This window comes from Anarrhichthys ocellatus, unplaced genomic scaffold (genome assembly GCF_004355925.1).
Source record: "Anarrhichthys ocellatus isolate YVR2014 unplaced genomic scaffold, GSC_Weel_1.0 scaffold100, whole genome shotgun sequence".
Classification (NCBI taxonomy): domain Eukaryota; kingdom Metazoa; phylum Chordata; class Actinopteri; order Perciformes; family Anarhichadidae; genus Anarrhichthys; species Anarrhichthys ocellatus.
In genome coordinates, this window is record NW_022280130.1 from 1,074,120 (window position 1) to 1,087,624 (window position 13,505).

At 44.0% G+C, this 13,505-nt stretch overlaps 1 protein-coding gene across 1 annotated transcript; it reads left to right on the forward strand.

Annotated features, from left to right (window-relative positions):
* Positions 1–489: 489 nt before the first annotated feature.
* nucks1a (nuclear casein kinase and cyclin-dependent kinase substrate 1a) lies at positions 490–13,499 on the forward strand. Its single transcript, XM_031875949.1, has 8 exons — positions 490–795; positions 3,874–3,923; positions 5,263–5,353; positions 7,863–7,909; positions 8,040–8,195; positions 10,362–10,511; positions 11,443–11,595; positions 12,230–13,499. Exons 1-8 carry the CDS (start codon positions 779–781, stop codon positions 12,490–12,492), a joined length of 927 nt encoding a protein of 308 aa, XP_031731809.1. The 5' UTR covers positions 490–778; the 3' UTR covers positions 12,493–13,499.
* The last annotated feature ends 6 nt before the right edge of the window (positions 13,500–13,505 follow it).

Consider the following 13,505-nt stretch of genomic DNA (forward strand, 5'->3'; position numbering starts at 1 on the left):
TATAAACTGGATAACCTGTGCACAGTTAACCTGTGAGTGTGATTTGCAGGCTTTACAGCTTAATGCTATGCAACTGTTTTCTACCTGCATCTCATGCTGCAGCGGGATGCCAGGTGGGGAGAAGAAGGTTAGCCTCAGTAGCAGCAATACCGCAGTCAATCTGATTCCTGAAACATACGTGATCATTTCATACAAAAGATGATTGTGCACGAACCTATAATTAACCAATGTTGCTTTGTGGTCTTTTGGGAGCCACTAAATTAAATGTTTGCATCCAACCTGAGGGCCTCTTTTTGTTTTCTTGACAGTACTGGTTCAACCGAGCCTGCTAACGGAGGCGGGGGAACAAAATGCTAAAAAGGTTCTAACGTGCAGCCAAAGTGGCCAATACAAAGGACGGTCGTGTTTCAAATCGGCCAATGAGAGGAGCGGAGTGCCGCGCTGCTCCTCTCACTGCCCCGCAGGGGCGGTGCTTGTCCTCGAGGAACCCACCCCTCGAGGCCGCAGCGTTTGGTTGCACACGGGCTGCAGTTTCAGTTTGTTTTATTCACCATTTTGAGTAGCCGAGGGTAAAAAAAAAAATTAAGAATATTTGCGTTTGGAGGACGAGTCGCCGCCGTACTTTTATTTTCACGCGCTAGCTCGGACGGCGGAGTTGTGCGCAAAGCTCGCGCCCCTCGGTGTTTCGCAGAGCGGGAACCAATATTTTTTTTCACTGTGCTGCTTCTTCTCCCCCCCTTCTTTCTTACATCCTTAACCTCTACAGTATTCCTGCAAAATGTCAAGACCAGTGAGGTAGGTGCTAAATATGTCCTCCGCTCTACGTAACGTTAATAACGGACACCGCGCAGGCAGGCTTCGCAGATAACATGCACGCCTCGACCATGTTGCGGTTTTTTTTGAGCTGGGAATGTGTTTATTTCATGAAAAAATAATGGGAATGTGTGCGCGTGTGCTTCCCTGCTCGCGTGTGTTCACCCTTCCCTTTCTAACATGGATCCCAGCGGCGTGGACGGTTCGCCATGTCTTGTTGAGAGACGCGCTGTGTCGTGTCTATCATGCTTCTTTTTTTACGAATCCATGATGTGCATTGTTGGCTGCTATGTAGGCCAAGCGGAAAAAAATAGGCGGTGTGATTTAACCAGCTACGTTTTACGGCTCACTTACGCCAGGCCTGATAACATTTTTCCCTCTCTGCCTTGAGAATGAGAATATGGCGACCCCATTCATCCAGGGGAGGCTCTGAAAACGCCAACACCCCCCACCACCACCACCATCGAAAATGTAAAAAAAGGAGAAGAAAACGACCAGAGGTGGTGTCTGGCCTCAGGATTTGATATTGTTGCCGCGCAGACTGGGTACGATACCGTAGTACGCTTGTGTCGCATTTTTATTGCATTTAGAACATTTTTGTCGGCTAAAAACAATATAAAACAGGCGTGTTGGTCTGTGAAAATGTCGTTGTCGGACAACAAGAGTTGAGCAGAGCGGATCTACATTTTCGGTGCTGGCAGTAAATTAACGCCGCTGGCTGATGTCAGAGGAAGGCGGAGAACTACAAAAAAGCCCCCCCCCCCCGCGTGATTGTAACGCATGAGGTATTTCCAGGCCCCTTTAATACAAATTAAAAACGTCCTTTAACTTGATTAGAAGTCATTTTTGTGCTCTCTGCTCTAATTTTAAAGTTGAACCTCGAAATCCCCCCCCCCCCCCCCCCGATACCTCAAACTAATAGAACCACAACATCAGTAAGACACTTCCTTTTTTTTTTTTTTTACTTAATTAACATTAATCTTACGGTCACACACCAACAGCACCCTCAAAAGTAATTTTTGTTTTGTTTTTAATGCTATTTTTTTTATTGAAAGGTGTCAATTAATAGAAGCCCAAAATTTGAAGAAAACAATGCTTCCTCAACATGCAAAGCCATTATGACCAATGATCCATTGTGAGAACTTTGATTAAAGCTCAACCAATCTCCCCAATGCTGCTGAATAAGATTGTATTTTATATTTACTTTGAGATTGAGTGTGTTTACACACAGTGAATTTACACAACACGCATGTAAACATGCGTGTTGTGTAAATTAGGGCAGAAGGGAAAAAAAATGTGGCCAAGTCATTCGTCTCAATTAGAGGCAATGCCATGTGGCTGTAGAAATACGTTAAAAACTAATATGATTTTACAGGGCAAACTGTGGCAGAATAATTAAACGTTCAGACAGAGGCTGTGGTATGTGGAAATAATCAAATTTAACTTGAATTATAGCAAGATTTCTGGGGGTCATCTATATTACTAATAATGTCCCAAAGTCAAAACACCACATTTTCTTGAGTGAGGACCTGTTAGTTGTGGGTTAGCCTGTGAAGTTAGCGACACCTTCGGCTCTGGCTAACTTAAGTGGTTAATTATTAACAACCCTAGTAGGGCATGAAATGTTCTGTTTTTGTAATGTAATACAAACTTACTTTTTCCCCCGAACCTGAATTTCTGGGGTAGTGATACATGATGGTAACAAATACCCAAATATGTTAAACAAACAAATCTATTAACAAACACTTGGTGATAGTTTTTCTGCTGCATTTAGTCCGTTTAACTAACTGACTGGGCCCTTGCTGGTTGGATATCCCCAGTTTGAATATAATGACTAGTAGAGCTGCAGTTAGCAATCATTTTCATTATCTTTTGATCAATGAGCCAATCATTTTCTTGATGAATTGTTTTGCCTGTAAAATGTCAGAAGATAGTGAAAAATGCCCTTTTGTCATTTTTCACAGCCCACTGTGATGTCCTCAACCGTCTTGTGTTGTCCAAACAGACAATTCAAAGTCTTCAGCTTTTCATTTACAACAAACACAACTATCAATTCGTCCCACTTTAGAAGGAAAAAATAGTTGCAGATTTATCTTCTGCCGGTTGATCGGCTGATGTTTGGTGCTTTTAATGAGTTGCAATGGCTTCTTTCACGCTTCGTATATTTCAGTGTTAAAAGTAATTTCTGGGAAAGGTGCATGGCCCGTTTGAACGTGAGAACAAATCGTAACTCGAAGCAAAAAAAAAAAAAAAAAAAAAACCCACAGAAGGATATGCAGACTTCCTAGAACGTTGTTGGCTAGTACCATGCAGGACGTTGCGCTCTCTGATGTTCCTGACATGTGAACGGTAATGCTGTTACACATGTCTGAGGCTTTGACTGTGGTGTGTGTGTGTGTGTGTGTGTGTGTGTGTGTATGTGTGTGTGGTTGTGGTTGTGGTTGTAATCTAAGGACGTGTAAAAGTTTCTGGCACCGTGACCCTTCCCCCTCCCTTCCAACCACCACACACACACACACACACCTCTCCAGCGTGGCTAGGATCCACAGATGTGTAACCAGTGCTTGCAGACTATTTCATTTTGACCTTTTTTGTGTTTTAAAAGTTTGTGTGCGTGTGAGCTGTACGTAAAGCACTTAAGATTGTGTTTGAAAGGTATCCACATCAATGAAGGATGATTTATCTCTGGTTTTAACCTCGCACCAGTGCGGCTTCAACAGGTGTGTGTTACCTGAGCTATAGTCGGCTGCTGTCACCTGAGGCTTCCCCCATATACACTTCTCCAGATTGGCCATGGAAACTGTAGAAGGTAGACTAGTGTCCAGTTCAGTGCCCCCCAGCTGGAGGCTGTTTGTGGTTTCTCAAACCAAATAACACAAACAAGACTTTCATACACAGCGGACTTGTTGCTGTTGAAATGTGGACATGACCTCTTACATCTCTGTAGCCCCCTCCACCCCCACCCAGCAGCCATTTGCATGTCTAATATTAGGCGGGGGCAGTGAAGTAACTTTGTCCTGTGTAAACGTAATGTGATACAGTGTGTATTCTTCTTCACAGAAACAGGAAAGTGGTGAACTACTCACAATTCAACGAGTCTGATGATGCAGGTAAGAGATGCCTTTCAATATATGTGCTCGTAACGGTGGGCGATGTGGATAAAAGCCCTACTTTGTGTGGTATTTTACACCGTGATATCCATGTATACTGTAATATATTGACTGGAAAGTGAATTGAGACATTGTTGATGGACGGAAAAATACAGATAGTAATGTCTGCTTTTGGCTGATCTGGCAAATTAAGTTCCTGGTCGATCAAGGCACCTTGTTCCATTGATGCAAAAGGTAAAAATCCAATAATACCATAAAGTCCTGCTCATTGATTAGCAACATTGTCCAGAATGGTAAAATACATCCAGAGATATTGAAGGTATTAAGTGTAAACAAATTGGCAACATTTCTGACTAAAGACTTGTGTATTACTTGCATATTTTTCAACCCAATACTGTAGAATACACTCCCAGGTGTCGGCCATATTAATATATTATTACCGGAACTGCTGCTGAGGGGAAGCCCAAAACCTGATCATAATGCGGAGTTAAACAGCTCGTTCTTTATTTTAACATGAAATAATTCAGTGATATTTTATTACCTTTTTTAATCCAGCAATTATATAGGGATGTCACAATACCAGGAATGTAGTAGTGGATACAAATATCAGTAAAATATGTTATCGGTCCCTGATGATCGGCCCCATCTCTATTGGCAAAAACAACAAGATTGCCTTTGAACACATCATGGTAACTAAATAATGTAGCTTTGGGCAACACTAATTTTAAATTAATAAAACTTGGAACACATCATAATGTAGCCTCCGTAATTTAGCTGTTAGCTTCGTTATTGAGCCAATCAGGACTGCGCTGCCCACCGGCTGCTTCCAGCTAACAAACAGTTCCCCTCCTGCCGGTTTCAACATCAATTTTTTGTTCACAGTGTAGCATTATCATGGAGATTTGTTTATCGTCCTCAGGCAACGGCTGTCACAATAACCGCATTATCACAATACTGTTAACAAGCCAAGAGCAGTGGATGGCAAGCAACCACCACGAGCGATTTGTTCACGCTTTTTATTTTGTAATTCTTTGCAATGGGAGTGCATCATATTTGCACTATGCTACAAACAAACGGCAACAGCGTGACGAGGCGCCGAGCGCTGCACTTTTTTTTCTTTCTTTTTTGTCACTGAGAGTTGAAACTCGTTCAACACCGCATAACTATTGTGCCATTTCCTCTGTGACGTTTTCCACATATGCTACAAATATCTCTATTGAGTGTGACTTTGAAAAACATACAGTAAAACTATTAGTCTGTGTGGCCAACTGCAAACGATAACATGTCCTTGTATGTGGATTCATGCGAGTGAAATACTCGAATCTTGTCCCCTCTGCAGATGAGGAGTATGGTGAGAATAAGCCCAAGAAGGTGCGCGCAACCCCTCGTGAGCCCAAGCACAAGCGCTCAAAGAACTCACAGGAGGATAGGTGAGTCCTCGGGATAGATTGGGAGCACTGGCGGTGCTAAACGGCTCTCTGTAGCATGTTTAGTGCTGTGACATTTTTAGAAAATGTGTTCATTTTATGGGTTTGTCCTTGAAAGCATGACACGTTTACATGTGTTTCACTAATAACAATCTTGAACCATGCTTCAACCCATTGACATGGAGAGGAGCCAAATTTGGCCCCCGAAGAACACAGCAGCTTTTGTATGAGCAGGGTAGATGCAACCCACCTGAGGTAGTTGGGCAGAGTCAGCACTTAGACACCAGGATGGAGTATATAGAAGGGCCTGGGTAGAGGAGGAAATTTACCTTGCGCAGCAGCTGGACTGTCGCACTCACACGAAAGTCCATCTTGTCAGACCTTGGAGTAATACGTTTGTGTCTGGTAAGCCAGAGCACGGACCAATCGGCATCCTTTGAGGAGCTGCTGGCTTAGGTGTGTGCGAGATGACACTGAGGGGCGACAGTTAGTCCAAAACATGGCAGCTCCCGAAGAGGTTAGCGTAGATGCTGCAATAGCATCAGATCTTTAAGTACTAGAGTATTTCTTCATTAAAAGAAGAGCAAAGAACGGCTCTACAGGCTTTTCTACATGGAACAGATTTATTCGCTCTTCTCCCGACCTGCTTCGTTAAGAGTTGATTGACTGATGGTTCATCCAATCTCCTGCCAAGAGCCTGCTCTTTTCCAAACACTTTCCAACGATGGCTTCTCAGACGCTTCTGCATAACAAACCATCTGGCGGGTCAGGTTAGCAGAGAAAGAGTAGTTGATCAAATACATGTTGAGAAGGGAGAAAGCCAGGTGTGCTGTAGCAGTGAGCAGGACTGGGTTTGCTGACTGCCAGTTGATGCGTGTAAATGAGTGAAAGGAGGTGGTGTATGGTGGCAAAGAGGACATTCAGCAGCTCTAGTGGACATTCCTGCTATTAGCATGCCGATTGCACACTCCCTCAATGAAATACAGCACCCGTGTCTTAGGCCCTGTCCACATTACTCCGTTTTTACTTGGATGCAGAGTTGTCAAATAGAACCGATCTCCGTCCACACGGGAGTTTCAGCATCATTCTCGAGTTGATCTGCATCCACACGGCAGCCTTCGAAGGCGGACAGCACGTGACCATTAACGTACACTGGGCATGCGTGTGACGGTGTAAACAGGAAGTGGATTGCTTGCTTAGTTAAAAAAAAAAAATACGACAGAGTAATAAAGTAGTCTTTAATAATGAAAGGTTGTATTTGATACTTAAGATCTTCCTCTAAAATCTCCCTCTATAAACTCAAACAGACACAGTTCGTGGAAAGTTTTAGAAGTTTTATTTTTCAGACGTAGTACAGCGCTGCAGGTCTATCTCTCTCTCTCACATCAAATTTACTTTAACATCAACACTTACACGTAAACGCTTACTAGATTATGGGTCCATCAATGTGGTCAACACACGTCTCTCACTCGTTTCCTCCGTGTTGTTGATGTCTGTTCTCACTAGTAGCTCTGAACATCACGTCCGCCTAGCTAGCTTCTAAGCTAATTTTAACATTACCGCCAATGGAGAAATGCTAACCGCGATTAGCATTTAATACAACACAAATGTTATACTAAACACGCGAATAGAATATATCTACGTACATCTTTTCATGCTTCATAAAGACATACTTACAGACTAAGGTCTCTAAAGTCTACCAAACTGAAGAAGTAAAACGTTAGTGCAGCGTGTCTTATTAGAATCTAAAAACAACAAGCTGCTCCATGGGGCTGATGCTGGTCACACCGCTCGCTAATCACTCCAATAACAGCTGCTTCCTCCACAGAAATGCAGACTTTTACTGCACAACAGCTGCTAGCTGTTGTGCTAGCAGCAACATCATGTAGCTGTTGTGCTAGCAGCAACGCTTGCAATTAGTTATCCATGTTGAAATGAATCGCTGGTCGCCCAGTTTGTTTTCTTCCGGGTACGGGTCACGTGATAGTGAGTGTGACGAATCAGGGACGGAGACGTCATGGTTGCCAAGAACCAATCCAGTAGCGAACACGGGTGTGGGCATAATTTTTTCTAAGCACATCCGTATCGGACCGTCCACACGCAAACGCAACCCCGGAGTTCTCAAAAACCTCCAACCTCGGCGGAGTTTTCAGACTCCTCCGTTTAAGGTGCTCCAAAACTCCGGCGTAGTGTGGCCGCTCAGTGTAAACGTAGCAAAAACGGAGTAGTATGGACATGGCCTTAGTGCACCTAAGACACGGGGATCAAGTACAAAAATCACAGACAGGCATGTGAACAAATATGTGTACCAGTTAATTCATCTTGTACAGTCCATAGAAATCTGTGATTGTTTACCTCATCCTTGGAAGAATTAGAACATGTGTTGCATTTTGCTTGTTTGTTGAATATTTATTTGAATAATAAACTGCAGATTAAAGTCTGTGCCTTTGTTCAACATCTCCCTGGGTACCCTAGTTGCTAAGACGTTTGTTTTCCCTAATCTTTGTTCCAGTGAGGAGTCTGATGAGAAGCTCACCAAACCCAAAAATGAGTCAGCAGGTAAGTCGAGTCTATTGTCCGATTTTTAGACGAGAGCGTTTGCCTCAGGCGCTTGAGGGAAAACAACAGGAATTTGAATCGCGGAGGCCGAACACAGGTGAACTGACTCCCCTCTGTGTCGCTGCTGCAGATGACTTTGGCAGCGAGGAGGAAGACAACGACTTTGGCGAGGAGGAGGAGGAAGACGGGGGAAGCGACTATGAAGAAAAAAAAGGCAAAAAGGGAAAGAAAGCCGCCAAGGTGGAGAAGCCCGCCAAGAGAGGGCCGAAGAGAAAACGGCCTGCAGGTAAAGATTCATGTTTCTACCCTCTACATATCGAAGGGATCATTTTATAACTATAAATATCAATTCTACTGTTTGCTTTTTTTAAACTGGATTTATTAGCAATGCAATGAAATATAATATCCATAACTATGTTTTTATCAGTGTCATTGGTTTGTTGCCTAAATGTGAAGAGATTTCTGGCCTAAAGCCCTGAAGTCAAACTTCTCCCATGTGCTCTTCACGGAGTCCGCCATGTTTCTACAGTAGCCCAGAGCGGACAAACCAAACCAAACCGTGGCTCTACAGAGACCACCACTAGATGCCCCACACACTGCTCCTTTAAGATTCACATATTAAAGAAAAACAAAAGGCTGCGCTGTGTCTGTGGTTATCATGGGCGAAGACTATGAAGGGTTTAGACAGACTGTACCTAAATGAAATGTGGCTGAATTTGATAAAAGAAGTCAGTTTTTCAACTGGAGTGGCTTTGGATGTCTGTGCAGCCAGATGATGTTTCCTAGCTGTGACATGCACTGATCCAGGATGTTTTGGAAGGCCACACAGGCAATTGGTGCCATCGATATTGATCTTTTGATACGTGAAGATCTAAAACGACTTGTTGACGGGCAGCACTGCATGTGCTCTCCCTGACGTGCTCCTCAAGCTCATTCTTCCCACAATCCCCGGCTGATTGTGACAGATTGAGTCGTTTGCCTCCAGCATTCTCCAACACTGCGACGCTCTGCTTTGAGTTATCGCTGCGAGTCGAAGGCATGATTTGATCAATCGGTCATCTACAGAGCTCGGGTCTGGTGGATGTTGAAGGCATCTCTTCCATTTGTGACCAATCAGGTGACGAGGTGATAGTCTAAACAACGTCCTCATTACACATACGTCTGTGCCCCTTTTCCCCCGTCAGGTTCTAAAGCTGCTGGGGCTGGGTGATTGTTTCTTTGTGGCTGATTTAAATCCCATAAATAACTGCCTTTATACTGCCTCATCAGTGGCCAAATGAATAATTAACCTCCTACAGGCACAATGTATGTGCTCTCAGTAATGACCTGGCAGTATGAGGGCTTCAAATGTCCTACAACGCAGCTGCATTGTTTCACTATGGCTTTTCATTACACAGTGTGTGTTCCATTTAAAGGCATCGCAATCCATTACTGCGTAGCTTTGTTACCCAGAATGCACCCCCTGGTTTACAAGATGACTGTTCCCAACAGAAACCCTAAAAGCTCGGGGAAATGAGATTTAGAATGGACTTTCTCCAAATTTACATTTAGATCTGCTAATGGGTGAAAAAACAGATCTTGCTTTACTGGTCAGTGAGTAGGATGGTGAGGGTGTTTCTTAGGTTCCATATTTGTGACGAACCAATCGGCCTTTCTCATGTTGGTTATTCTGGGGGAAAATATCTATAGAACAGCAGGGAAATGCTGAACAATTGTTTATCACGTGTATAGAAATGAATGGCATTGCCATCAAAACAATTAACATCCAGATAGATAAAAAATAAACTTTTATTATAGCTTTAATAAAAGTGGGTTAAGGTGCATTCACACCAAGCGCGGCACAAATTATTCATTTGTAGTCATTCGTGTGAATCGCGCCATTCACGTTTGATGCACCGAAGAGGGGGCGTGGCTTATCGCCCTGGAAGCTGTTAATAACTTAAGCCATTTATTTCTGCCATCAACCATGGAAGAAATAACCTCTATCGCTGCTTAGTACTTGTTGTTGAAGTCACAGATATCCCGGGAAACTGAACGCCGTCTTGTCTGGTTCATAACATCGTCCGGAGGAGCTCCGTGGATTTTATCGAGGCGTATTCACTGTGTCTAACAAGCCACACGTCGGCTGTTTACTACAGCTGTATGCACACAAAATAAACAGATTTTGCTGTGATTTTAACTGCAATAAATGGACAAAAAGAGATGCCGAAGTAACTACACAATGATGCCAATTCGTAAAAAGTTTGAATTCATGTTTTGTTGGTTCTCTCGCCATCGCAAATTTGCGTCGGTCTCATCGCGTCTGTGCATAGACATTGTATGTAATCTACTCTGCGTTTGGTGTGAACTATGACATCAGTAATTCATCAGCTGCATGAAGCCTTTAATACCACTGGTGTAAATCCCCTTTTTTTTTTTTTCTTTTTTTTTTTTTACTGTGTTCTTTGCGTAGATGACAGTGACGACGAGAAGGAAGTGAGTCGAAAGCGCACAGTGCGCCAGGCGGCCTCCAAGGCCGTGTCCAAACAGAGGGAGATCCTGCTGGGAGATGCAGGCAGCGAGGACGAGGAGCACGAAGACCAGGAGGAGCCCTACAACGACCGTATGTACAGAAAATATGGATAGACTTGAGAATCCACACGATCAGTATTAATTCATAGTTTACGTGCAAAGATTCATGGCAGACAGTGGTTCATTTTAAACTGGTGGTGCAACGGATCTTAAAACTCATTCAGATGACAGATCAGATCAGCACAAAAGAAAAGGGAGCAAATATAACATTTAGACATCCCTGATCACGTTGTTTTGCCGATACTAATTGCAGATCATTGATGATCCATATTATACAGATACAGATCCCTTAGTTGTTTGATTATACAACAAGGCTCCAGACTACTTTATTCCAAGTTTCTCACTAACACCACATTTTATGAGATCACATGTGAACACATCATGACGACGTTATAATTTACCTTTGTCCAATACCCCAATACTCATTTTCACTGAACAGAGCCTGAGCGCATCATGATGTAAGTGAAGGGATCCTTCGTTGGTTAGCAGTTAGCCGTGCTGCAGTTGTTACTCGTTCTGTTGATTTAAACACGGATTGGTTGTTAACGATGTAACATTATCAGAGATCCACGACTAAGAAAGCAGAAATGTTGATGTCCTGGTCACCTATTTTATTGACTATCGGCGGATAACGGTCGTCAGTGAAACTTGATTTCACACTGTGATGGTTAACACGTGCTGAAACACGAGGTATCAACAATGGTCCGTTACACTACCAGTTTAAACCCCCGACCACTAGGTGGCAGTGTTGTAATCTATCTTCAGCCAAAGAGAATGAAACATGGCGAGTATATGGGCCTACTCTGAAAACATTCTTTTCCACAGATCTCCAAACTTTTTTTTTTTTTTTTTTTAATTAGTGTGAGGCGTGGTATTGTGAACTAATCAACATTGTAAATATATAAAAGGTCCATGTTACACCTGTGTTGAAAACATCCTCATGCGTCCCTTTTTGTGTTCAGCTGACGAGTCCGGCAGTGATGAGGACTTCACGGTGGAGGACGATGACGACAGTGACTATGGTCGCTCCAAGAAGAGGGGCAAGAAGGTGATCCGACGGGGACGGCCGGACAAGAAGGAGAAGAAAAGCCCCAAGCCCCGACTAAAGGCCACAGGTGAGGGTCCTTTGATTCTGTCCCAAAAAGAAATGTCAATAATTTAAACCAATCAGCTTAGTCGTTCTGAATCATTTCCGAGCCTGGCGCTGTCCCTGTGTAAAAGTATCTTTGGTTCATTATGAAAGTGTGGCGGGACAAAGTAGGCTTTGGTCTGTTGTTAACACGGGCTTAAGAAGGTTTCATGTTCTCTACGACAAAAACTATGTCAGTAAACACGGCTCTAAAGCACAGCTGGTGTTCCTGGGGTCCACAGACGCATCGCAGCCAATGAGAACACACGGGTTAGGGGGGACTTTGGGGGTCATCCGAAAACGGAGGAATTTGACAATAAATCGAGCTAAATTTAGAGCACTTTGTTTAACGAAAGGATGGAACGTTTTGTTTGATTACTCTATCGAAGCACTTTCTCTGATTAAAAACGGATAGTGACAAATAGTTGCATCAGATTTATTGGTGTGCGTTACATTTTGGTGGTTTCTTATTGAATTCAGCCGCCACATAATTAGACACATTTTCTGATCACAAAATGTGTTTACATTATAAAATACAGAATTTTGGGGGAAATGAAACCGAATCTGTAAGTTGAACGTAATGCGATGATGGAGAACTGATTTGTCTCTTTGCTGCCCAGTGACCCCCAGCCCGATGAAAGGAAAGGGGAAGGGGCGCCCGAGCGCCAAGGCCCCCGAGAAGAGCTCACCCAAAGAAGAGGAAGAGGAGGACCCCGAGAGTCCCCTAGAGGAGGAGGAGGAGGAGGAGGAGGTGGTGGAGAAGAAGAAGGAGACCTCCCCTGCCCCCAAGACGACGAAGGAGGCCCCGGGAGGAGACGAGGAGGAGGACGAGGAGGAGGAGGAGGACGGCTCAGAAGAGGAGGCGCCCTCTGGAGAAGACTAGAAGTACCCGCTGAAGCCCATCTCCTCTCTCTCTCTCTCTCTCTCTCTCTCTCTCTCTCTCTCTCTCTCTCTCTCTCTTTCTCTCTCTCTCTCTCTCTCCCCTCAAAAGTTCTTGTTTTCTTTCGTTGCTCTGCGTTTTAGAATAATTCTTTTTGTTTTATCTCCTGGTGGCCTGGCTCAATGGTTTGGACTTGGTGTGCTTCTTTTTTGGTTGTTTTTTTTTTTCCTCCCCGCCAACCAAGACATTGTGCTGATTACCGTGCGGCGTATGTAAGGAGTCAGCCCTCCTGTCACCACCATCTACATCCTGCATCCTAGTGTGAATGTGTCTGCCTTTACCCAGAGCTCCGTGCTAGTGAGCATCCGTCCTGAGTGTGAACAAAACCACTTCCCCTTGTTTGTCTCCCCCCCATGACTGGCTGTCCAGTTTACTCTGTGTGCGGTTACTGTGAGTATTGTCCGGGGCTTTCTCGGTATCGGATACTAAAGCGCCGTATTTACAAAGCGACGCTTGAGTCAACACGCGCGGGCCTACGGGCCTTTACCCTCTCTTTGGTACCTTGTACTTTTAAACCAGGAGCATGTTTCTTAACAGGGCAGCGTTATCTAAATAGTTATTTTACAACCTGTTCTGTCAGTTAAAGCAGCTTTCATTTTCCTTTTCGTTATTTGTTTAGGTCACTGCTGTTTCAGACTGTATTGGTGCTGAACTCTTGTTGTGTGGCTGCTGCTGCTGCTTCGTAGATCAGTTCAACCCGTTTAAAGGGGCGCTGTGTGGAGTGGTGGGTCACCGCTGAGTGTTTGCTACACGCCGGACTGCCACTGTCGCACATTTCCAGCGAGCATGTGTGTGTTTTTATGCACTTGTTTAAATGTGTATGCTTGTAAGAGGGTCTGGTATTATTTTTCTCTCTCAGCCCATCTGCAGCCGATGTTAAACAGTTTCTGTTGTTGTGTGTTGGGTTTTCTTTACGGCGCCCCATTGCTACGTGAAGCAAACCCCGCCCCCTGTCA